Genomic DNA, 26,660 nt, shown 5'->3' on the forward strand with positions numbered 1-26,660 from the left:
AAAGTAAAGCATGTGGGTAATAATCAGTATTTTTCTTTTCCTAAAACAACTTAAATGAAACTCACTACTTCTCTTCATTTGCCCCAGCCACGGAACCATATCCTCTAATATCAACCTGGAGAGCTAGGCAGAAGAAAGCCGTCTTTAACAATATGAATATACGGTGGCAATAGGCTGACATAATTTTTATGCATCGATTTCTAAATATACAATCTCTAACTATGATGGAAAAACCAATTCTATAGCTCTTTGAGTAGAAATTCCAAAATAGGGGGTTTGGAGTTTCATTAGACATTTAATGGAGCTACATGGCAAATGAGAAAACAAGGATTTTGATTGTCCAGGTGAAGATAGGTTTCTACAAAATTTGACTCTAAGTTAAATTATCTTGCTGATTCATATAAAAATAAACCAGGAAACTCTGGACTGTAAAGGATTTGCTTTAGCTTCAAAAAACTAACTGAGCCAGGGTAACCGCCCCCCCCCCATCATTCTACCTGATGAACAATTGTTGAAGACTTTAATCTTTGAAAAATGATCTGGAGATTAAGACTGTTAGAAGTTGTGGAGACATGGCCTCAAAGGATAGCAGTGCTAAGGTAAATATGCTGGTATTCCTCTGATTTTATTTTATTCCTTAAGAAACTAAGTCTGAGAGTGGTCTCTGCAGCTTGTATTAGCTTTCCAAACTCCTGGGAGGACCCTGCCATGCATTTCCATCCTGACTGAAATACAACAGTCTGGTTCCATTGGTGAGAAATTCCAAAGAGAAATTGGTGGTCCCGGTGAGCTCCTTTTAGTTATTAAAGGGCTACAAGTGTGACATACATTTCCTATTAAATTTATTGGCCCTATCATCAAATTTTTCACTTTGAGTGTAGTTTGAAGAGTTTTTTTTTTTTTTAAATATTGTGGGGTTTTTTTGGAACTACAAGTAAATCTGTGGTTCTTTGCTTGAGGATACAACTGACACATCATGTCACTTTAGGTCATTCACTCCCCCACACCTCCAGATCACCGATAAAACATAATCTGATATACCCTTTTAAAAAAGAACACGCAGATTCATTCTAATGTATCATTGGTTGAAGGAACTGTCTTTTTCAGAAGCGAGTAGTCACCCATGAAGCAGCTGTAAAGAACTGAGAGGCCCTAATTATTGTCATATAGTAAAGGAGACAAATGAAGTACTTTGTGATGACTCCATTTAACAAGTAAAGCCATGTCTTAATTAGAGAGCACATTTAAGGACCGTGTAGCCCATTAGGCTACTAACACTTTGGTGGTTGTCATCTAGTTTTATCTTCTAAGATTGGTGTTTTATAAAAATATGAGCTTTAATGGAAAAGTGTTCATCCTGGTAGGGGGACTAGAACTAAGGGTCTTTCCAGTTGTGGAAACTTGGATAAGATTCCAGGCCTTAAGTCAACTATTCCAGAATGTCTATTTTCTATGAATATATTAGTAAGTCCTGAAGTTTTGCAAAATGGTTCAAGAGCAGTGAGAGAGATTGAAGTATGGCAATTAATAAAAATGGGTTTTTAAAGGTTTCCCCTCGCTGTAATAATAGGACACATGTACGGGACAGAGGGAACCAATTTCGGTGGAAGTTTCCTTTTGGTAGCAGCCAGGAGTGTTTTTCCGAAAAGCAGGGGTGGGGGAGTGGAGGTATTAATGATAGACGCATGGAATAGGGAGCCTCTGAAGGGCTTGAATTTCCCATGTGTATTTTGGTGTACTTGGACTTCTCAAGCCCTTTTATGTCAAATCATATTTCTAAACTTATATTTTGTTGGTGCCCTCTGTGCACTTATCCAAGTCGATCTCAGCTGTGCTGCCTTAACTCTCCTCCCCAGGGAGGGGAGAGACAGCAGATGGGGTTAGGGCAGAGGGCTGATGATCTGACAGCAAACGGCCGGGTTGTTGAGTGGAAGCTGCGAGCGTCAGGAAGCTACTTTTCCCCTGAGAACCAACTAACCACTGAAGAAAGTTGAAAATGAGCCCTTTGAGAAACGCTATTAAAAGTAGTAAAAAATTGCAATTGTGCAGATGATGTGCTGCTGTGTGCTTATTCGGATGCTAATGAGTTTGACATTAGGGAACTCAGAGGGTTTACAGCTACTCCCTTATGTGATTCAGTTCTTTATTGGCAATCTTTGAGAAAATAAATGGAAAATGTATTGCTAATAAATACATAACACGATAGGGTATTAGACAAAAAGCCATTACTTTCAGGATTTAGAAAGAGCTTTGCTCACCAGTGTGACTGTTTTCCAGGATCTTTTGTTTTAGGTTAGAGTGTGGCAAACAAAAGGGAATAGGCAGGTGGAAAGCTTCGGGACTCTTTCTGAACTGAGAGTGAAGTAGAATCAGCCAAACGCCATTTGTACAGAAAGCCTTTTTTTTTTCCCCAGTTGCAATCAAACACAAACTAAGAGTTGCCAAGCTCCCGTGCCACTTTTCAATTCTAACATCATGTTCAATAATCTGCTCTATCACTTGAGAGAGTTTTGTACCTATTTTTCCCTAGGAACTACAGTTGCTGACTTGAGTTGAAGAAGCATCTGCTTAATGTCTGGTCAAAGCTTACAAGCAATACAGAAATCTATGGTTAAAAAGCCAAGCACTTCAATCTACTGCAAAGGGTAAAATATAGGAAGATAGAAATCTTCTGCAAGGAAGGTTGGTGGCTTGTGTTTTAAAATACCAGAACTGCCAGATACACACACTTTAGATGTGCATTGATATATGTGATATTAGTATAAATAGCCCCTCTCTAGGATGCTGAGCGTACTATGCTGAATTTCAAAGTTTTCTCTCAAGGGCCAAATGTCCTGAAGACAGGTTCTGTTCCCATCCTTGGGACAAAATAGAGGTGAAGCAGCTCTGTGTGTTATGTCTGAATGCAAAGTAAAACAAGGGTAAATCGTTTCTATGGAAAGCAGGTTAAAGTATTGGCAAAAAGCACTAGCATTTTATGACAGTCTCATTAAAGAGACCTCTAAACAAAAGGATGAATTTTGAATCTGTCTTTTGTGATTTCTTGTGTGGAGCACTTTCCACATCTTGTCTGAACTTCTTTTGGTGGTTAAAAGTAAAAATACTAATGATAATAGTAAAAATACTAGTGGTAGATAATACTACTCAATTTATCTACCAAATTGAAGATGTAATATATATAGTTCAGTAATTAAGACAAGAATGAATTTGGTTACCCTTAAAAATGTAAAAGTCTTTTTCTGATCGATATTGTAGTATAAAATTTTTTGTTCTGTCTATGGTAGAGCCCAACCAGATTACAGGTAAAAGTGTCAATGCATTATTGTTCACTTCAGTGTTTACTACTGATCTGTTTGATTTGACATGCCTTCCTTCTTTTATTTTTGATCTTAATAGAATGAATTTAAGGACTTCTCACTGAAGTGGACAAAGACATTTAGTCACTTTGACAGAGCAGGGCAAACCAAGTTGGCAGACAAGTTACCTGGAGAAAAAGAGAGGTAAGGCAACATTTTGTATTAAAAAGTAGAATATACTGAAATAAAATGTATCCAATCAAAGCATTTATATAAAAGCTCTCCTTTGTGGATTTGCTTTGAAAGAAATTTATTGTTAATGCTGAATTTGGCATTGGGATTTTTGTCAGAAGCATGATAGCTTTAATATTTTAAAATATTAAACAGGTTGAGTCCTTTTGCATATTGATTGGTTTATGTTATTTATTCTCACATGTTTACCCTTAAACAAAAGTTCAGCATTAAAATAGTCTTAAAAACCCATTTAAATTCTTTTGTATTAGAAATTAGTTTACTGAAGAATTAAGAATAAACAAGTGAGATAGCTTAAAACTATGTTTTTAAAAGCACTATAGATAATTTCTGAAGTTAATTCCTACAAACACCGGAAAGTTAGGAATTGAGTTCTCCTTGGGAAAAACCTATTAAAAATAATTTATCCCTATATGAAGGAGCTTGTCTTCTAACAATTACATATTTGTACACATGCATCTCAATACATCAGCAAGAAAAAAAATTTAAGGCCCTTTTAGGGTTTTACTTACTCTGAGTTATCTTTAAACAGGGCATACTAAAAAAATACACAAAAAGTCTTCTCTAACATAAAGCTGGCGATTGCCCCCTTATGTCACAAAGCTGTGACTCAGAGGCCGTGGTACAGCAACTAATAGAAATCCTTGGCACACGTTGGCTACCTAAGGGAATAATAGAACTATTTGCTGGAGTCGTTTGGCAAAAGGACACAAACATATGGCTTTGGTTTATATTCAGCTTTGCCAGTTGTGCGAAGTTACAGGATGAAGTCGACAATAGCAGTGACAACTCAGAAATGAGAAATGAGACTTAAAATAAACCAACTTCCTTATAAAGCTACCCAAGCTTGTCTCAGGTCTAAGATTTCTTTTACTGGAGTGCATTTCCAAGTGACTCTGGAAATCCCTGTGAAAATCACCTCCTCTAAAGGGAATGGGCATGCAGTTGGCTCTCAGAAAGAAGAGTTTCCCAGAGAACTGTACTTGATCTGATGGTGGACGAGTCTGCTTCTTCCCTAGGTGTGGTGTTTTTAGGGGTGGGAAAAATTAGGGCAGACAAGAGAGGTATCCTAAATCTAAAGGGGACACATCACTCAATTCTTTAGCTTTCTGTACAGATTCAAAGATAGTATAATAAGAGACATATAGGTAGGAACACGGAGTTGGAATCAGGGATAAGGATAAAGGATTCAGGAAATTTTCATTTTATCTAGAATAAAGGATTTAGGGAAAGTTGAGAAAATTAATATGACATTTTGAATGATGTAAAAAAGTTTTTATTAGTTTACAGTTTTTTTTAATTCATTTTTTGATGTACTCTTTCTGAGTAATTAAGAAACATATGAAAAGAAAACCAGAAAAGTAAAAAAAGGGTCAGAACAGAGAAAACATACTTGAACATTCCATCTCAATATTCTCTCAAAAAGTAAACTATTCTTTAAGTATCACAACTCATGTTCCCCATTCTTTCCCTGTATAACAGGGAGACAGCTTTTGCTGCTGCTGTTTTGGACTGATCCAAACCTGTATTTAAAAGAAAATGATGCCAGAATCAGCAAAAGAAAGGGCACTCAGTGTAAGGTTCTTTGTTCTTCAACCTGGCCAAATTTCATTCTAAGATACTGGCATCCTCCAGTTGCTTCATTTTCTGGGTTTAGCCTTTTCCAACTTCCTGAGTTTCTCTTTGTTATTTTTTTAAATTGATTTTTGTAAAGGAAACATCCACTAAGGATAAAAGGCTCCTCGTGGAGAGGACCCCAGGACCTCTTCTCGGCAGCCATAGAGTTTCCTCTCTCCATTGCCACGTGTTCCCCGGGATTGAAATGACATCTAACAAGAGTCATGTGGCACTTACAAAAATGCATTGCCAGTCTAAAGCTCTGAGGAGGGAAACACAATGAAATCTTGTTATAAGTGGAAATTATTGCAAGTTGAATGTATGCGAAGGACTTCTCAAATTAAAAGTAGCTACCATCAAGAGATTATGTGTAAGTAGACAGTATTAAGATTAATTGTATCAGGATTTTGAGAAGGTGTGCTTGAAACTTTATGATCACTATGGATTTTTATATTAGTAGTAAGAAATTCAAGACTACTTATAAATATTTTTAACTATCTATCATCTATCTATGTATCTCTCTATCCATCAGCTATCTTCTATCATCTATTTAGGACATCAATGTCTATAGTTCTTTTGAAAGGAAAACTAAAATTTCAACATCACCAAGAGATATCTTTTATCCAGTTTTTAAGAAATGATTAAATATTTACTTGGAGATTTTTTTTTTACCATTAGGTTATATTGGATTTTGAGTGAAAAATAAAATCGAAGGGAACTAAATCTCCTCACATACCAGTCATTTGCTTGTGTGACTATTAGCAAAAATGAGTTTATAAATTCTGTGTCCTGCTCCTTGAGGCTCTCCTTCCCACAAACCAGCAATTTCAGAACTCCCTCTTTAGCCCAAAGGAAAGCTCCAGATCCATGCACTGGGGTGATGTGGACAGGAGATCTGCTGATTGCCCCTGATGTGAGTGCCAGTAAGAAAAGATGGTCAAGTAAAATAACTAGGAATTTATGATGCGCACCTGTATATAAGTTTGTGAGTATATAAGGATATTAAGTAATAGGTTTCCAAATCCAACTAAGTATTTAAATTTTATTCTATGGTAATTTTTCTTCTTCATTGCCTATCTACTTATTTCTTGTTGGTTCTTGCATGTCCTTCCTGCAAGTTTCACTTCTTTGCCTTCTTTATCTCATAAGTCTCTTTCCCTCTTGCCATTTCTCCTTGTATTAACTCCTCTTCCCAGAGAACTGGGGAATGAAGTCTTGTAAATTTTTTTTTCATGGCTTTATTATGAATACCAGGTAAGAACCACTATTTTCTCCTTTTCACATATTTATACATAAAATTTTCATACTCGTAAATTAGATAAACTTTTCTTAAGGTATTTTCAGGTCAGGAAAAACAAAGGTCAAAGCCTACCTTTAATATTTTATTTCTATTGAGAAGTAAGTTATCAGAGCTAGGAGGAACACATTATAATGATCTCAGAAAATATCTTGACTTGTTCCCATTCATAAACAATGAAATGAAATAGACAAAAGTTTGAAGAAACCTCAGGAAGGACAGCTTTTTAAGAAAATCATATCTCTGTTTTGAGAAAGGAAATGATTCATTAAGTTTTGCCAAATTCATTGAAGACTTGTCAATAGCATTTGGGACTTCAGCAGTAAAAATGATCAAGTTTCCTCTTCCAACAGAAAAAAAAATGTTCCCAGAGAGAAGTGTAGTTTCCCAGATTGTAGCACACATTAGTTAGTCTCCTGAATCATGCCATAGCTATGGGCCTTCTCTATAGGTCTGGAAGAGGTTGAAAGGATGGGAATTCCATCCCCCACCCCCTCCCTGGCACAGTTCCCCCAGGTGTCAACACATGCACTGAGGTAGAAATCTCTTTCCATCTTTCATGCACCATTCCCAGAATGCAGTACTCACTGAATATGAGGTTTGATTTTACAAAAATTAAGATTGCTTACTGGGAGTTTATTAAAATCCATGAGAATAGTCCATATAAAGAATACTTAGAAATTTCTACTCCCATATATAAGGTTTTAGAAAACAAAGACTTATCTTCAGATTGTGATTTGTCAGGACAGTGAAGTATCTCATGAATATTAAAAACCTCCACCCCTAAAAACAAAGCACATTGCTTTAGGTTTCTGATCTTCTTATTCCTCAATGAGCTATCAGACATGAGTAGACACTGAATTTAGTAACTTTTATTGTTCTTTGGTTATGAAACAGAGAAAGAACATGAAATCGATGGATTATATATTATGGCCTCAGTCCATTTCACTCATACAATTTGGCACACAAGTTAAATTAGATAACTTAGCTTTATGAATGAGTTACCAGTCTTTAAAATGTTTACATAGGATATATATATATATATATATGTGTGTATATATATATATATATATATATATATATATATGACACCATCAAAAGGACAATAGTGCCACAAAATACAATTATGAGGCTAGCATTCCAAGCATAATCAAGCAGAGGTCTATGAATATTTATGCATTCCTCCCAATGACTTTAATGGGGAGGAGACTGCATGGGGTGGTTGCAAACCAGTCAGGTCCAAGGGGATAGTGGAATTGCAAAATGGAATTAGTCTTTAAAGTTGTTATAAAGAAGGTTACATTTAAGTAGGTTTCTGAAACTTTCATATGTACCTGCTGGCTCTCTTTACAAAGTGTATTTCAGTTTTGGAAAAGAAACTCATGGAGTTCAGCCTTCACTTGCCTTTCAGGAGAGATTTTTCAGAGTGATTGAGGAGAGCTCACAGCACCTGTATGGCAGGAAAATGTTAGACTTGTATTGAGTTGCTACTCACCCACAGGAGTAGCCTCCTCAGAAATAGTTGGTGGTTTTCATCGTTTTAACCTTCCTGCTACTGATCTCTCTTAACCGAGTTACTCATTTAGCACATGGAGGGGAGTTTGCATGAGTTGAGCCACTTTATATGCAACAGAGATACTCATGGAGGAGGAGGATTTCACAACGCAGTGCTCACCATCCTAAGTAAACCAAGCCATTTTAATCCTAGGCAGTGTCACATCTGTCATAAATTCATGTGGTTTTAAAAGAAGGAAAATCTACAGAAAAAAAAATCACCTCTGTTTTATTTTGTTTTCTGTTATTATGTAGTTTTAAAATATTCATAACGATGGACCATTTTATTTAGACTAAAGCAACTGCTGCTTAGCAAAAGCAGTGCACACTTTTTGTTTGCTAATTTAAAAAACAGTTCAGTGATTGGTGTGGTGTTTATTATGAAATGATGACAAAAGAGTACTGGTGGTTTTAATAGTTTTAGCTTACGAGAGCTGTCGTTAATTTTGTCTGTAGTGTTGCAGGTGAAAAAATGCACAATGGATAAATAGTCTATATTGGTTTAACTGAACATAATATATAGTGTGTTCTGGAGTTGTTTGTCTCAATAGACTATAGTAATCAAAAGTAATGAACCTATTATGTGCAGGACCTTGGAGAGCGTCGAATGGCAGTAAAAGTGTGGCACATAAAAGGTTTATTAAAGGAAATTAAAGTCCATCATTGCCACACCTGCTCCCCTATTATAAGTCTATGGCAGGTCAGTGCCTTCAATCACAACTCAGCCTGAGAGAGCAGAGATGCGCTCCCATTACCATTGCAGTCATACCGCATCCACGCTAGTGTCAGGATTTAAGGATGGGCACCATGGACAGCGCCTTCTGCCTGCTTCTCATTTTCAACAAGCAAAATAACTTCTCTCCATTTAAGAATTCCTTCTGATAATGTGCAAAGGTGAATTAAACTAGAGATTATTGGAAGATTCTAGTGACACTGATAGGAGTAGTCATATCTGACTATATCCAGAGGGACAAAAACAGCAGGTTTTTAAAAGTCTTTCCATCCTTTATTTTATTTGATTACATTTAAAATATTTAGTAATGATGTTTTAGGGAGTTTGATGCTGACACATGCAGCACTAAAATTTCCTTTCCTTACAGATTTGCACAATTATAGCCAATATTTATTCTGGAATTCTGGGAGTTAATATATGTCATTTGATGATCAACATTTCCAGTGGTATTTTGAAATGGGGGCATTTCAGGGATATTCCTTCATGTTGCTTTTTTACACAGGGGATTATTTTTCCTGAATTAGAAAGAGGTACCTATCAGAAAGGGTCTAGAAATGCAAAGGAATCAGGTTTTAGTAAATTAGTCTGAAACCTTTTGGTTTGACATTTGAGGTTTTTTTCTCCTCTACAACCACTGTTAATCAGACAATCCCTTTTTTTTCCCCTCCTATCTTTGTAATGCCAGAAGTGTTTGAATCACTAGCAAACACTTATGGACAAGGACATCTGCCCTCTTGTCACTGTTGCCTCTGGTTTCAGCATGTATAAAAGTATTTCCAAAACTAGTGGACTGCAAGGGCAGTTACAGCTATATACCTGCCAAGGCAGGGTGCTATTCAAGAGCATGGAAGGCTACTCTATTTTACATTATGACCTTCAGAACTTGCAAGGACATATTTTCATATTTTGTTCAATGTCAAAGGGATGACCTCAGGACTTTGTGTTCATGTTACAGATGGATGCAGAGGCTGAAGATAAAACACTGCGTACCCGCTCTAAAGGAACCAAGGGTGAGTTAGCAAGCAGGTTCCATGACACCGTGCCCACCATACCATGAAATATGGGAGTTCCAATGCTCAGTCCCTAATGTGTAGTCAGAATGATTACAACTTCCTCAGGGCTTCCTTTTTTAAATCAAGCTAGGACATTGGATCATGGCATTGAGAGGCAAAATATTATGAACCAGGAGCTAAAGGACTCCAAAAAGTCCCAATGATGTGTGATGCTAATTTTTACAAAATACAATCATGAGTAGATTTAAAACATCATGCAAAACAACATAAGGGTCAGCAAGGGAAGAATGCTTCATGGAGACATCCAGATTATTGAAGTGACCTTTAATGGCCAAGGGAAAAGACAGAACTGTTAGTTTACTGCCAAAGCAGATTTTGATTTTTATGTTATCTGGTTTAGTGGTTCCCAATCTAAACTTAGTTCAAGTAAAATGATGATGTTTGTTTTTTGCCTGTCCCTGCTGGGAATTTCCGGCAGCTCTGCAAAGTAACGTTTGAAAGGTTTAACTTGCCGGTTATCCTTTTCTTTTTGTAACCAACAGATGGTAATGTAATATTGAAATATAAACAGGCCCTTGATGATCTAAACATCTGGAAAACAGGATTGACTGGCAATAATACCCCTTAAGGAAAATAACTTTTATTATAATTAGCTATATTTTTGTGACCCTTAATTCTAAATGGAAAACTGTAGTTTCACCATAGCCTCTGAAAACACTCTGGATAGCCATTCCCCACCCGACTCTTCTCCTGGTTGGCCTTGCTAAGGAAGGGTTTTTGAGATTTACCATTGAAAGACTAAACAGATGAAATGCTTTCCTTATCTATGTTTATATTTGAGGTCAAGGTAAATAATGCCTGTTTGAGTAAAGTCCAGAATCCCAAAATGTTTAATAAATTCCAGGATGATTTTTTTTCAGTTAAAATATAACCATGGTTATCATTAGTTATGATAACCAAAATGCAGAATAATATTGTACAAGATGCAGGAACTTTCTCTACCCAAACAGAAGTTTTACACTAGTTTTACTTCAAGTTACATCTAAAGTAATTACATCATATGTCCTAATATTTGGAATTAAATAGTTCTAAACATAAAATTTTTATGCGACAAACTTCTCAATAGAATACAAGTTGAAGAAAAAAATGATTTGTATTGTTATTTAGGATAAGCTCACATTTGCCATAAATACCAGAATCCTAGACACTGTATTTGGATTATATGAATCCCTTGTTTTGACTTCTAAAAGCACACTTATTCTAGCATACTTTTAAAATGTGGGTCTTTTAATCTGCAATTCTTCTTGTACTTTGAATTCTTTTGGCACATAATATACACCCTTAAATAGAGCCAAAATGTTCTCCTAGAAATGAAACAACTGTTTCTCATGCGGCATGAGTAATCTTTAAAACCACCTGTTGTCTTTCTCAATATGCTGCTTATCCTTGTGTAGGCAGGTATTTATAAACATGAACTTCTTTAATTCCCATCACTTGTCAGAAAAAAATCAAAGCTCTTTTTTATACAAGATTCTTGTTTTTAAAACGATGTTGATATTAACATGGCTGAAGCATATCTTCCTCTTTCTATAGTATGAAATTTATGGAACATAATCTTGGGACACATTCACTTAGTAAAAAACATTCCCAGTTTTGTATAAATACTTGTTTAATGTCAATAAAAGTGTCAGTTTAGGCTTCTTTTGAAAAATTTCATATTAACAATAAATTTGATTTAAAAAATAATTCAAGTCTTTTGTGGAAAATCCAATCCATGAATGCAAGGTCCCAGGGTCACTTAAGGCACTAAACCCAGAATCATCTGTTCTGCACCATATTCATCTATCCACTGGTATGCACTCCAAAGAACCAGAACCAGAAATGATCCATTCACCCAGTGGGAAGTTAAGTGGGGTCTATAATAACCATTTATTGGTCATTATCTCTATGTGAGTGAAAAGTTTCAGTCATACAGTTTTCAAAATTATGAACTGATTTTTCTCCTTTCTTTTTGTCAACAGTGCCAATAGATTCTCTAATTCAGGAGCTCAGGTAAGATTTGTCCCATGTTACTTTTTCTAATATCAATTGGCTTTAATTATTAGAATGTTTTTATACATTTCAAACCTGAGAATCCTTGTGGTAGTAGGAGGAATAGGACAACAGGCTTATTTGTCTATACCCCAAAGGAGAAGAGAAAGGGAAAAACCATCTATGATTGATTCAAAACAATTAGGGCTCCCATTTTGATAACAAAACACATTTTGCTTTAATGCAGTTTCCCACTTTTCTCCACGGAGTGTTTGCCGCCTCTGTGTCCACACCTCGCCTGTGGTTGGTTTGTACACTGGTGATAAGTAAGGAACTGAACTGTGATCTGTGAGCCTGATCAATAGATGTCCCAAGTCCCAAGTTCTCCAGTTTTTGTTTTAAATAATTAGATAATTCTATCATATAAATTTTTAAATGTAGGCATTGGAAGATAGTGGTTTTGTGGGTGTGTCCATGCATTTCCACCTTAGAGACTATGAATGCACCTCAGTCAATGTTATGGACATTTCATCGTAATTGGTTTTGCAGAATAAACTCCAATTAGTTGTGGGGTTTTTTTGTTTTGTTTTGTCTTGCAGAGTCTCTGTCAGGTGTAATTTATTTCTTTAAAAAGTACATTTTAAAAAAGAAAAATATGCTGACATACATATTTTGTACCAGTGATATTTTTTAGAGAAATTGTGTCGGGAGCAAGATGAGTCCTTTGTCCCTTGTCCTTTGTTTTCTATTGCAAACCCAGAAAGTCTCAAACCTACCATCTAATCCACCTTTCTGAAAACAATAAATGGTCTTTAAGTGTTCCTCAGAGAAATGTTTGAAAACAAGAGGATGTATAACAGCATTTGATACACCTTGAAATTTATACTGTATCCATGAACAGTTTACATGGTTATTTTTCCAGGCAACTGTGTTCTGTGATTTCCTGAAGCAAAGGCTTTCTTAGTTAGTTCCATGTTTCAGAGGATTCATTCTGTCACAGTTTTGGTTCCCTTATTTAGTGGAACACGTATCTATCAGAATGGAGTATAAGCTTTCATGCTGATGCTCTTCTCTGTGGAAATTTGTTAGTAGGGAATCCCTAGTCCTGCCTACATTTTCAATTTTCTGATTGAGAAGTTTACATTTTACATTTTATTTATTTATTTATTTATTTATTTATTTATTTATTTATTTATTTAATTAGGCAGAGATAGAGACAGCCAGCGAGAGAGGGAACACAAGCAGGGAGAGTGGGAGAGGAAGAAGCAGGCTCATAGCGGAGGAGCCTGATGTGGGGCTCGATCCCATAACACCGGGATCACGCCCTGAGCCGAAGGCAGACGCTTAACCGCTGTGCCACCCAGGCGCCCCTACATTTTACATTTTAAATTACTTGAGCAGAACAGAGAATGCACCCACACATCAGGACAGGATTAAATGAATGAAATGTCTGACTTGCTTACTTTCTTGTTTTTAAATCTGCTCTCATTTAAAATTCTATCTGTTTGGAGACTTTATGTTCCCTATAGGATGATCAAAAGAACTTTAAAATGATCAAGGGCTTAAAATGCATGAGACATTTGCCCTATTAGGCAATGGTTTTCTAGCGGTCCGAGCAGAAACAGGGCATCCAGGAACTCATGGTCTTCCCCCCATCGAAATGACTGTGTATTCAGTCAGTGTTTTTAGGGAATCAAACCATTCTTGGGAGGGTGGAGGGCCTTTTGAGTGATATGTCTTGAAAAATAACTTGAAAAGAAAAGAGAATTTTGAAGGAATGAATATGTGTTTTGGCTAAAGGAGAAATCTATAATTCATAAAGAAAAAGGGAGGAATTAGCAAGAGAGAAGCAATGTTGCAGGGAAAAGTGTTTAATATAAACTTTATGGAGAAATAGAAATTACTATTTAAGCACACTGTTAGCTTCAGTAATACAATGAAACTAATATATGTTGAGGTCTTACGTGCCAGACAGTCTTGAGCATTGTCATATTACTATCTCATTTAATCCTCACGATCACCTTATAAGGTAGGAACTATGATTTTTCCAATTTTCAGATGAAGAAAGTGAAAATAACTAGTCCAAGATTACACAGCTAGTAAGTAGTCCAGACTTCTGACTCAGGCAATCTTCTCAACCACCAGGCTATGCTTTCTCTCATACACAATTAATACTAACCATCTAGAATATAAATAAAAAAGAAATGGTTTATTCATCTTGTCAGCAGCTGGATTTTTGAAATTCTATATTTTAACCCTTATGGCCTGTTTTTCAACAACTTAGGTTTCTAAAATTCAAACAAAGAAGATATTTTGATTAAAAGTAAAAATGTTTTGTATTTTCCTAATTCTCTACAAATTACTTTTTGTCAGATATTCAATTTTACATAATTTGTCATTAGACCAACTCAGAAAGCTGGTGATAATTGCCGGGAAAATTCATAAGCAAAACTAATTCACCTATTTCTCTTTAATAAGAATCAGTTTATAAAAATTACTGATTATTTAATTTTATAATTACTTATTTTCAACAGAATGTTCATGCTTAGGCCAAATAGGTTCCAAATTGTTTCTTAAGTGGTTTAAGTTGACCCAGGTATAGACCTGAACTATTATTCTATGTAAATCTTAGGAAAATATTCCAATTTATATGGAAGGTTATATTTTTAGTGTATTTGACATTTTTGTATGACTTTTTACATTTACTATGATTGCTCCTCCAATTTATTCCGCAGATTTGCTATGCTCCAGAATCCAAAATTTTTGTGTGCCTGAATTCTGAGTATCTTAGGATATGTGGCACATTTTCCCCAGTGTACAAGTTATGACCATTTTCTAGGGAACACTTGCAACTTTATTTAGTTCTTCTTTTTAGAATGCATTGGACATGTTATTGCTTCTAGAGCTACTACTTACAAAAATACTAATACAAATGAAGCTAATTTAAATATACTGTATATTGTTCATGACACTAATAAAAATTGATAGTGACATTCTCATCTTCTTATTATACTCTATGTCAGCTACTATCACCACCATTAAAAAAGCAATTTATAACCACAGGCCCACCTTTAATCACATTCCTTATTAGCATTTCCAGTCTTTCCTCCAACACAATTCAGGTTACAGGTGGTGTCGAGAAGGAGCTCTCACGTCTTTCTAAATCATGACCATTGTATTATCTCTGCTTTTCTTTTATTACTATTATCCTTAATCTGATCTGAATGCTATTGCATCTACTAATATTGGTAATTGTCTCATGCATTGGCAAAGTGTTTTACACCAGTCCAGCCCTTTCCTCTAATTAGGAAAATATATTCTAGCCTCTGAAATGGCTTTCCTATGTGACTACTTAGAGACACAAATGAATTCAAGACTCTTAAGTGTATTAGAGTGAAATCCCACTGTCCTTTCGTGGTGTTGTTGCTGCTTACCAAGTTGCTGGCAAATTTTGTAAAGAAAATTACAATTTAGTTGTCTGTTTTTACTTTATTTTATTTTGTATAATTTGTTTCTTCATTTAAAAACCATATCATTTAGCATTTTCTTGTAAGTTTTAAAATGTTAAGTATTTTATAAAGTCTGTAATCAATAGGCTACAGATTTAATCATAACATTTAATTAGCATGTGAAAAAAATTGTGACTTACAGATTTAGATGGCTTTCTCTTTTTTCTTCTATCTTATTTCATTCACAAGAATTTTTATATTGATTAAACATTTTACTTAATACTTTCTTCCCAATTTTGGGGAGGATAGAGTTTCTTTTAATAAGTATGATTTTATTGAAACTACTTGTTGCAGAGATTTCTGGAGATGACAACTAAAAGAAATAAAATGGACATGAATGAATTTCTAAAATTAGAAGTTCCATAAATCCGTCATCTAGGTTAGAGGAAATAAGTAGCTGTAGTCACAAGGTTGAATAAAAGAAGGAAGAAAGCCTCTTTTTTCCTTTCATTGCTGTGATTTCCAAATGCAAGGCTCAGTTCATGATTTAGATTTTTATAACATATCTACTACATTCATGTTAGCAATATGTCTTTTAAATATTGTTGCCAAGCCTATAAATTAGAATCCAAAAGCTTGACACCTTAAAGAAAACTCATTTTCTGATAGGCCACTTTGGGGGCAAGTGAGACTGACAAACAAAGCAGTGGATGATAAGGATTGGATACAGAAGAGAAGTGTTCATCTGCGGGTGCCTGAGGCGTCTCTGTTCATCTGCCCACTCTCCTCCTTCCTTATCCTCACCTCTGGGTAATGGGTAGGCTGCGGTTGGACATGTGACATTGAGGCATAAGATGAGTTAATCACTCCAGAGAGATAATTTTGTTTACTCTACTGTACTTACTAGGGTAAGAGAGTGTCTTAAAATAGATTAGGGAGACTTCCAAAAAGAATGAAATTTACAAAAAGAGTTTGTTATATAACAAGAAAATCCCATTAACTATAATTCTATCATATATTTATGTACTTACGTAGCCTTTAATAGCGTTCAGCACTGAACCTGCCATTGAGTGGCCCTTCAATAGGTTCCTGTCGAGTGAGTGGTTGAAAGAACAAGCAATGTCCAATCGGATTCATACAAGCTGCCGGGGGGGTAGTCAGGAAAATGACATTAGCCACGTTTAACTCATGAGCCGAGTTTGGGGAAGTTAAGTGATTTATACAAGGTGTCTGAGTAATAAGTGACTGAACTAGAAGTAGAACTTAGGTCCTGTGTGTGGTCCAGGGTTAGGGTAAAATATCTGTATTATTTTTCACTATTGCAAGCCCTCACATTTCACACCCACCCTACCTTTTTTTTTTTTTTTAGAGCAGTTTTAGGTTCACAGAATAACTGAGCAGAAGGTGGAAGGTACAGGGACTCCCCACCGACCCCGTGCCCTAACATACACAGCCTCCCCCAGTATCTACAGCTCCCCCTACCGGAGCAGTATATTTGTTACAATGGATGAACTTACATTAACACACCAGCATTCCAATTCATCATCTGCTTTTGGGGGAAATATTTATTTGAACTTTATCAATAAATTAATAAATCAAGTTGAAATATATCTGCTAACTAACCCCAGCACCCTTTCTTTATTCACCACAGTGCCAATTATAAAGAGGTCATTGTCCTTTCTTTCTAGATTTTTTTTCCGTGAATTGATATGATTTTACATCTATATTAAAGGATCAGGAGATGATACAAATATGTGTCCTCCTCTATTTGTTTTTCCTTTCAAAATGCTACCTCCCAGGTGATGATCTACCATGGGCCTTGTACTTCAAAAACTGATTTCATAGCATGGGAGCTGTGTGTCACTTAACACCCACCTGAGGCTGATTACAGGCATTTAGAAATGGGCCAACAATGGGGTCCTGTCCCTTCAGACCACATTGAACTTAGAGACTAAACAGCTGTGTATTTTCCAGTTTGCACACACCATATCTAGGTATATATATATATATATATATATATATATATATATATATATATATAATAGTATATATTATATATAAACTTATGATTACATGGGATGGGGCGCTCTCCAACTTAACTGTCTATGTCCTACTTCAAATTATAATGTTTGCATTTCAGAAAAATACCATGGCGCTTCTAAGTAAATATCCAGAGTGAAATTTCTTAAGAAAAAAATAAGAAAAAGAAAATGTGCTTTATTTTCTTTACCTTTTATTTTTACATTCAAATATTATCACAAGGATATTGGTGGTTTATGTCAACCAATGGCTTAAAAGAGTCTAAGGCATGAACATCTCTAGAAATCAGACATTTTCTAAAACTGTGACAAAATGCCACCACCATGAGCCACACGTGAAGATTTACCTCACTGTGGCTTTCAGATTTGCAGAGCTCACCCACAGAGATAATTGTTTTCATCCATTTAGCTTTTCTTTTTTTGTAACATAAATCTTTTTACACAGCAGTATTTGCCACTCTTGATTGAGGAATGAATTTTTCCTTCACTATTTGTTCATTCAGTGCTTCTTCTGCACCAATGTAGGGCTAAGGATTGCAGTAGACAGAAAATTAATGGCATCAGTGTAACAAGCCCAGGGAGTTATGTGATGATGTCACTGTGGGTGATGTGAGCAAAGTGCTATAGACGTGTAGAGGGAGAGATAACTTACAACTTGAGGATCAAATGTGACTTGAAACCTGGCTACTCAGAACGTCAGTATGCTTGGCATCTCTAAGAGCTTATTAGCAATGACTCTCAGACCCATCCCAGACCTGCTAAACCTGCATTTTAACAGATCACTAAGCTACTAATGCATACTAAAGTTTGAGAAGCACTAGCTTAGACTTTACTACTTACTTGGAAAAGCTCTTCTCTCTGTTGCTAATTTTCAGTGGTGTGGGTTGGCAGGAAAGTCAAATGGGATTTGGGATTTTCTTTTTCATAAATTCTTGGTTTAATGTTAATGATCGTTTCCTACACAGAAGTTTCCTTAGCCAAGAAGGCAGCAAGGCTTGACATTTGAACATCTCTCCAAAGTCACACACTAGTCACCGACAGAACCCCCAGAACCTAGGGCTTCTATTAACCCATTGTTTGCATTTCTATTTGATGAAAAGTAACAGAATACTGAACAATTTTAATAGTAGTGTAGCAAAAAAGCACAAGCCTTGGTCTCCTGTGTGTCTTTGTTTTGACATCTTGGAAATGTTTGAAATCAACCAAATCTGCCTTAAATATTTTTCACAGATCATTAGATAGAAAAAATATGTAAGGATGCTTTTTAAACAACAATTTATATGCCTCCATAGATGACTGCATAGTCATCCAGAGTGTATTCTCAAAGTTTAATGATTGTATCTCAAGCAAAATCCAGAATCTCTATCAACTTCCTCTTTGCCACTTTGACATATTGGTAACTAATATGCTGAGGTTCTTTCTAACTTGCTCAGGCCCTTCACAGTTTACTTGTTCCCTTTGGTTGGCATCTTCTTGCCTTACTGTGCTCTTTAGCACCTCTAGTGTAACACAGAATTATTTAACACTATTGCTTGTTTTGACTCAATCCTTCTTGAAGGAGGACCCATTGACTTTAATCTTCAGGCAGAATACTTTATCTCTTGCTGTTACCTTTTAGGTAAACTATACCCATTGGAAGTCCCATTTCAATTGCATGATATGTTTGCATGATATGTTTCTGACATCTTGCAATATTTTTTCTGCCTAAAGTATGAACTGAAATAAGTATGTCCCACAGTGTTGACAGATCAGCTCCCACAACCAAAACATGGTGTGCTTGAGTTTTCATTCCTCACAATGGGTGACTTCTCATGACACTAATGCAAACTCTCACTTAGGATTTGGCTGGTTCATGTGGTAGAAAGAGCAGTAGGTTAACAGCAGCGCTGGGTTCTGGGGGTTCTGTCAGTGGCTACCATGTGACTGTGGAGAGGTGTTCAAATGTTGAGTCTTGTTGCCTTCTTGGCTAAGGAGACTTCTGTATAAGCACTTTCAGTCCTGGCCTCCGAATTCACCTAACTGCCCCCCACCCCCATCCTATATATAGCTATATTTGACCTCTTGCATTATTCACACCTGTCTTCTGAGTTCATCTTTGCCTTTGAACCTCTCCTTGGCTCCCTTTGCACCTGAATTTATTTTCCTTGCATGATCTTTCTCCTTGCTTATTTTCTTTTTTTTGAAGGAGAAAGCATTTTTTTCTTTTTTTAAAGAGATTTATTTATTTATCTTAGAGAGAGTGAGAGAAGAGGGAGGGGGAGCAGAGAAAGAATATCAAGCAGACTCTCTGCTGAGCCAGGCGCCCAAAGCCGGGCTCCATCTCAGGAACCTGAGATCATGACCTGAGTCAAAATCAAGAGTTAGACACTTAACCAACTGAGCCACCCAGGTGCCCTCCACTTTTTTTTTTGAAAGCATTTTTTCCTAATTACCTTCATCTTCACATTTTGTTCTTCTAATCTCACCACCATACTATTTCCTATAGGAAAACCTAAGCCTAAAGCTAGTGCTTGTTCTTCTTTTTATAAAATGCTCTCTCCATTTCAACTCTGTTATAGTCTATTCCTGGCAAAACTCTTTCCTTCATTTTCTCCGACATCGGATTCATACTCACCCTTTAAAGTGAATGACTAATGTCATCTCCTCCATGAACTGTCCCTGTGACCTCCTAGGCTAATACTTTTTTCCATTGTGTACTCAAAGCACTTCTTCTCTTATCTGTGTTAAAGCACTTATTACATTGAAACATAGCTATTTTATGATTCATTCTTCCATCTGTCCACCCATTCAAAAGAAGCAGATCCCCTGCCTTTAAGTTTATGGTTTGACTTGGGAAAACTACAAAAAAACAAAACAAAACAAAACAAAACACTAAAAACTAAACAATTTTAATTAGGCACATACAATTCTGCCTTTTTGATAAGCTTTTTTTTTTTTTTTTGGTCAACTTTTTAAGGACATAGAATCTATTTTATTCACCGTTGTATCCCTAGTACAAGATGTTACTCACAAAACAGTTTACATTGTCCATCAATGTTTGTTTTTAGAATAAATAATGTAGTTAGTAACTCATTGTAAAGGAATTTCTGTTTAATGTTGATTCTCTTTAACTTTAATTTTTATATAGTGCCCACAACTTCTTTGCTTCCAAATTCTTAGATTCTTTCCCTAGTTCTGTCCCTTTAAAGTCAAGACTGGCTAGCCAAGAAAATGCCCACTGGCTCCTTAAATACAAGCCAGCCTTACTCTAGTTGGCTTCTAATTCACTTCTAAGTCATATTCCTACTGTCAATAAGTGTCTTCCTCTACAAATATATTTTATTGAAGTGTCAAACATAAAAGTGAGGTGTTCTATATTCTGTTAACTTCTCCTTTGGTCTCATTTGGTCATTTTCAGTCAGGAAGAGAAAACAGAACTGGAATACAAAATCATGTTTCTATGTTTGTGTGGAGGGATCAGCCAAGTGGGTCTTTGGACAGGAGTAGCCTCATGCCACAAGGCTGAAAGTAAAGACTTGACTTTACTCAGAAAGTAAAGCCACTGCTGGACATATGAAGAAATCCAAGGCTGGGGCATCCAGGTACAGAAGTGTAGATAAAGAAGAATGGCTTTTGAACATGGGTTTTCTTTGAAGGTCTTCACCTTGGTTCTCAGCTTGAGGCACAGAAGCACACTCCCATCTGTGGGGGAGGCACACATAGAGAGGATTCTCAAAGTTGGGGGGGAATGCGTTCTAGGGACTCATTTCAAAATCAGGGTCAGGGGAGTGAACCTATGTAGGGAAATGATTGCAATATGTCCCTGAGAGCACACTCTCCACCTTCTTTCCTGTGTGGGAGTCATAGAGGAAACTCCATTCTTTCAGGTCACCCCTCTGAGAATGGAGAGAATTTAGACTCCAGACTCCTCACAGTACTTGTGGTAATTGCTCCAGAGCCTCTGTTCTTGTAGGACTCAGTGTCTTTGTAGGTGGAAGCTAACACAAAGCCTGCAGCCTGTTCTGCGGGACCACTAAGTTCTGGGTTCCTTGAAGTAAGGGCTGGCAGGTTCATTCTGCCATGATCATTTTTAAAGAAACTTGGCTTCCTGACATGACACGCTTCCTGATTACCTCCTAGCTCTTTGTATCTTCTTAGTACTCATTGCTAGTTATCCCTCAACATCCCAGACTCTATACACTGGATCCCCCCAGGTGTGTCCTTAATCCTTTTTGCTAGTGATCCTTTGTGATCTCATTTAGACTTTTAGTATATTTACACAAAAATAAATCCTTTCTTACCTAGACTTCAAATTTTTATCGCCAGCTGTGTAGTCGGCATTTACAAATGGATCCCTAATGTGTATCTTAAACTTAATAATCCAAAATTGAAATCAAAATCTTCTATAAATTGGACACATCCATAGCCTTTCCCATAACAGTAATTAGGGAAGCACAAAAGCCCTGGGCCTCCTTGACTTTTCCTTAATACGCTATATGCAATCTCTCTGAGCATTCTTATGGCTTGAATTTCAAGATAAATCCACAGTCTGACCATTTCTCACCACATCCACTGCTATTACTAAGCTCCCAACCCGTCACTCTTCACTTGAGTTATTAAAGCAACCTCCTCACTGGTCTCCTTACCTCTGTCCCCTTAGCAACTTGCAGTTTCCTCCGCAAGGCAGACAGAACGATCTTGTTAAAGTGAAAGTCGGGCTATGCTACCCCTCTTCTCAAAACTTCCAGATAGGTTTCTCTTTTTTTCAAAAGAAAGACAAAATTCTTACTCTGACCTGGTTTCTCTGACCTCTCCATTGCGCCTTCTATACCCATGCTCTTCCCTGGATCAGACCTGCTGACACTTCATGCCTTTACATGCTGTTCCCTTTGCCTAGAATGCTGTTCCTTGCGTAGTTGCATGTCCCTGTTGCTCTCTTGCTTCAAGTCTCCACTCAAATGCTCCCTTGTCAGTAAGGCTTTCCCTGACTTCAGACTTTAAAATGCCAAGCCCTCATTCCCCAATCTTCTCTATTCTCTTTCTCTGTTTTACTTTTGGTGGAAAAAAAGAAAGAATACTTTTTAACATGCAGTACAACTACTTATTACCTTGTTTCTAGTCTGTCTCTTTTCATGGCACTGTTAAGTTTCCTGAGAGCAGGAATTGTTATCTTTCATTTCATTGATAATATCCCTAAATCCAGAGTAGTCCCTGACACATAAGGAGCAATTGAAAAACTTTGCATAAATGTGTTCTGAGTGCTGCAGAAGGCACTGGAATAAGACAAGAACTCACAATGTTTGAAATAGCCTAAAATGAAAACACAGTGTGATAACTCCTATAAAATAGATTTATGTAAGAGAGCACAAGGAATGAGCAGCTAATACTGGTGGGGGTTTGATGAGTTGCAAGGATAATTTCCCAGGCAATTCCTATGGGTAGAAAACAGGCACTCTGTAAAGATGAGTGAAATTAGACTGAATGGCGATCTCTTCCATCAGCCTGGTTCTTGGCCTGCTGTGGTTTGGGTGGCTTGGGCAGTGGCATCAATGAAAAAGGGACAGATAAGAACAGAACTTGTCCCTTGAGTGTATAAGAAGACCAATTTCCTCTGTTACTTCAAACCCACTTCCACTTGCCCATCCTGGACAAGATTGCCCCATATTTTTAAAAGGAAGGAAAAATCATGTATCAGAAGAAAGCTTGTACTGTAAGATCCAGATGTATTTATTTTTTTTCTAATTTTGTGTTTTAATGAATTAAACTTTGACATTCAATTTATTTCTATATCTAAAAGAAGTAGGATGATCTCTTGATAATACTATAGACCAAGCCTGCAAATAGGTCTTTAACCTCATGACACTTATTAATCATGGAAACATCCTTATAAATAATGATTTACAAGATAGTTCTCAGAAGCACACCCAACCAATGTGTGGATCAAATGGTGAAATGAGAATCCTAATCCCTCCCATGCCCTGATGCACTACTGTCCACATGAGATGAGCAAACTCTGGCTCAGAACTGGGTTCCCAGTGCTTTGGTATTCTCAGGGAAGTACAATTTTGTAATATCCTGAATAAGAATATGATTTTTTTTAAAAAAAAAAAAGGTTACTTGATAGAGTATTAAATTTGAATGGAGGCATTGGCAAAATAGTCACTCACTCCTATCCCGACTGGTGAATGGAAATATAGGGGCATCCTGTGAGTGGCCCAGGAAGTTGGACAGCCTGCTAGGTTGGGAGACAGTAGAACCATGTTGGGACCAAGCCTGTCTGCAATGGTGCAGTCTGGGGACAGAGGTGGCCAGGAAGTGGCTCCTCAGAAGCTCTGGTGGTGCATGGCAAGGAAGGCACAGGGACGTGTAGAAATGTTTGGTTTACAGGAAGTGCTGTGCGGGACTGGTAGGCTTCATTTGTAGCAGAGTGCTTCTAAATCAGGGACAGACTTTCAAAGCAAGTTATTTCTGATTCAATAGGATGCTTGGCTGCTAGAACAGTTCGCAGATTTGTGTGTGTACACATATATACTTACACATACTCACATATAGAGAGAGACATTACACATACATTTATATACACATAATTATAACACTGCAATAAAGTAGGTGATTCCTACTATCTCAGTACTTACTTCGCTATTTTAACCCTTGTTCCTCCTTTTAAATGTTATACCAGCATGGCAGCAAGTTCTGTGAAATGATTCATAGTATGTTTTGGTGAAGTAGAGAAGGATAAATGGGAGCATTCCAAATATCGGGCAGTTCTTTTTCATAGCAAAGACCTTGTGCATACCTGTAGGGTTCTAGTATTTTAGTTCAGGGACATAAAAAAGGAACGTAGATTTATGGACCAAATATCTGCATTTGGGTAAATGTCAAGAAATAAAATTGGTGCTTATGATAGTAATCATAAAACAGCCACATGCTCTTAAAAGGTCTTTCATCATGGTAGTTTTAAAAACCAAACAAGTACCATATGACTCACATTACTTGATGAAGTTCTGTGTTTGTGTCTGTATTTGTGCCTGTTGTGTTTTGTTTTCCCTCAGTGGCTACATCTTTGTCTCCTGTTGGTGTGTCTGTCTCCTACTCTCGCACTTTGGGTTGTGCTCAGTGTCTTCATTTCTGCTCATCATTGGTGATCTCATTGTGCCTGCACCCACCCCATGCTTAGTTTTCTTCCCCTTTATCCGGCCTCCCTGACTTCCGCCTCCTTCCTTGTGACCTCTTCTATCTCATCCTCTCTTTCCTTCTCTCTTGACTCTCCTTCTTTTCATAGAATGTCTCCTGCAAATCTCTATTCTAAACATCCATAGTAGCTCTATCCTACTTGAAACTGAGAAAAACATTCTTTGAACATTAAAAACTATAGTAGAAGCCATAATGGGAGTTGCTAGAAAAAAATCAGTGAATAACGAAAAGGTCAATATTGGTAAACTCTGTTCCAGATAACAAAAATAACATGATTCTCCGTCTTACTACATCATACAAATATAAATAATACCTAATGGAACTATTCATACATAAATTTCATCCAGGAGTCATGAATTAATTATATTTCAAAGAAAAGCCACTATATTAGTTTCCAATATACAAGATATGGTTATAACCATCCATTGTAAGTAAAAATATTCAGTTCTTGCATCAAATTTTAAACCTATATTAAGCTTCATTCTCAGTAACCATTCAGAACCCACCCTTTAGCAAGTTCACATATGTACATCTTGGGAAAAAGAAAATGAAATGTTCATTCCAGAGAACAGAAGGACACCTATACTTTATTCATTACAGTGCTAATTAGACCTTTGTGTGTCCTGATCTTCCTTTAGAGCTCTACCAAATTAACTTGATTTTACTTATGTGCCCCTGGTTTGAATGTTTCTGGGAGTGATTGACCCCCAGAAACAAAGAAGCTTCAAACCCCATAATTAGTTAATGATTATTACTTTGTAAATAAACGAGATCATTTTCATTAATAAGGATGTGCCTGCATCACAAACATGTAGGAACTTGATATTTGATGGGTTTGGACATGGTGCATATAGAAATAATTTTGTATAAAGTTGTCCACAATAAACTTTTTCTTCCCTCTGAGTTGTCTGGCTAATTCACATGATCTTGAATTTATTCACATGGTCATGAATTACATATTAATTGCCTTTGTTATTTTTGTTCAAAAGTAATTTTAAAGCAGATATTTTTTGATGTGTATTTTACAATCACTGTCACTTACTCCATTCTGATATTCCATTAAAAAATGAGAGCCAAAAAAAAAAAAAAATGAGAGCCAGAGTGGAATTCTGCTAGTGCCTGCACGGATGGAGGTTCTCCATTCTATACAGCACCTTTCATTAAAGCTTAAAGTTCTCACTCTGATTATTAAATAACTGCAATTTGCTTGGAACCCCAAGTTTTATGACAAAGTTAACTGTTTTTTTTTCCCTTGGAAGTGTGCATGGAAGGGTCTGTTTCTCTTCCATCTGCAGAAAGTACCTGCCCAATGGCTAGATGATCAAAACAAACACTCCATAATCTCTAGGAAGCCCCAGGCACCATGCTACATACACACATATAAAGTATAAATATGTTTAAATAAAGTATGAATAAGGTTTAAAGTCAGGAGGAAGACATACAGGATGTCAGTCCTCGTGAGACTTTCACCAAACAAAATAAAATGGGATATTGATTAAATGGCAAGATGATTGAAACTTTTCCTCAGAATTCTTGGGGGTGATTTGAAAGTAACATGAAGATACTTGTATTTAAGATTTCTTTTTCTTTCAAGTTTGAGGTTTGGGGCTTAAAACCATTTCCCCCAGGAATTAGCTGAGCCAGCATGGCTCATTCTTCCCCAGAAAGCAGGGGGAACCCTGGCAGCCCAGTGGTATTGTTGGCCCAACCTAGGCAAATGGGAGGGAGAGGGAGAGCAAGGGCATCTCCCAACTCCCACTTCAGCCTCAACTATGTTTTTTGCTTTTTAAATTAAACCATTTTTGCAAGCATTCTCTGCTAACAAAATTTCTGCTACTAGCACAATTGCTATATAAAATTTTATAAAATACTATGCTAGGGAAATTAAAGGAGGGTACTTTATTTTCTTCTAAAACTAGATATATGTGAATATACCCCAAAAAATGAATGTATGTGGTCTTATCATATGCTAATGTAATGTACAAAAATATAGTATTTTCCCCATTATCATGGAATTTCACAGCTCTCATTATTTTAACTTATTTTATTTTATTTTTTGGCTAGGAATACAAACTTTTATTTTATTTTATTTTTTATTATGTTCAGTTAGCCAACATAGAGTACATCATTAGTTTTTGATTTAGTGTTCAATGATTCATTAGTTGCATATAACACCCAGTGCTCATCACAACATGTGTCCTCCTTA

The 26,660-nt window shown here is 36.5% G+C and overlaps 1 protein-coding gene across 1 annotated transcript in view; it reads left to right on the forward strand.

Annotated features, from left to right (window-relative positions):
- Positions 1-3,417: 3,417 nt before the first annotated feature.
- Positions 3,418-26,660, forward strand: part of LOC123786737 (suppression of tumorigenicity 18 protein) — a 106,139-nt gene continuing 82,896 nt past the window's right edge. The window contains exons 1-3 of the mRNA XM_045789094.2: positions 3,418-3,500; positions 9,705-9,759; positions 11,784-11,814. Of these exons, the coding sequence (XP_045645050.1) occupies positions 9,705-9,759; positions 11,784-11,814 (86 nt within the window). The 5' untranslated portion in view covers positions 3,418-3,500. The remainder of the gene's footprint in view (positions 3,501-9,704; positions 9,760-11,783; positions 11,815-26,660) is intronic.

Source organism: Ursus americanus, chromosome 9 (genome assembly GCF_024610735.1).
Source record: "Ursus americanus isolate L20-20 chromosome 9, mUrsAme1.1.p, whole genome shotgun sequence".
Lineage (NCBI taxonomy): Eukaryota > Metazoa > Chordata > Mammalia > Carnivora > Ursidae > Ursus > Ursus americanus.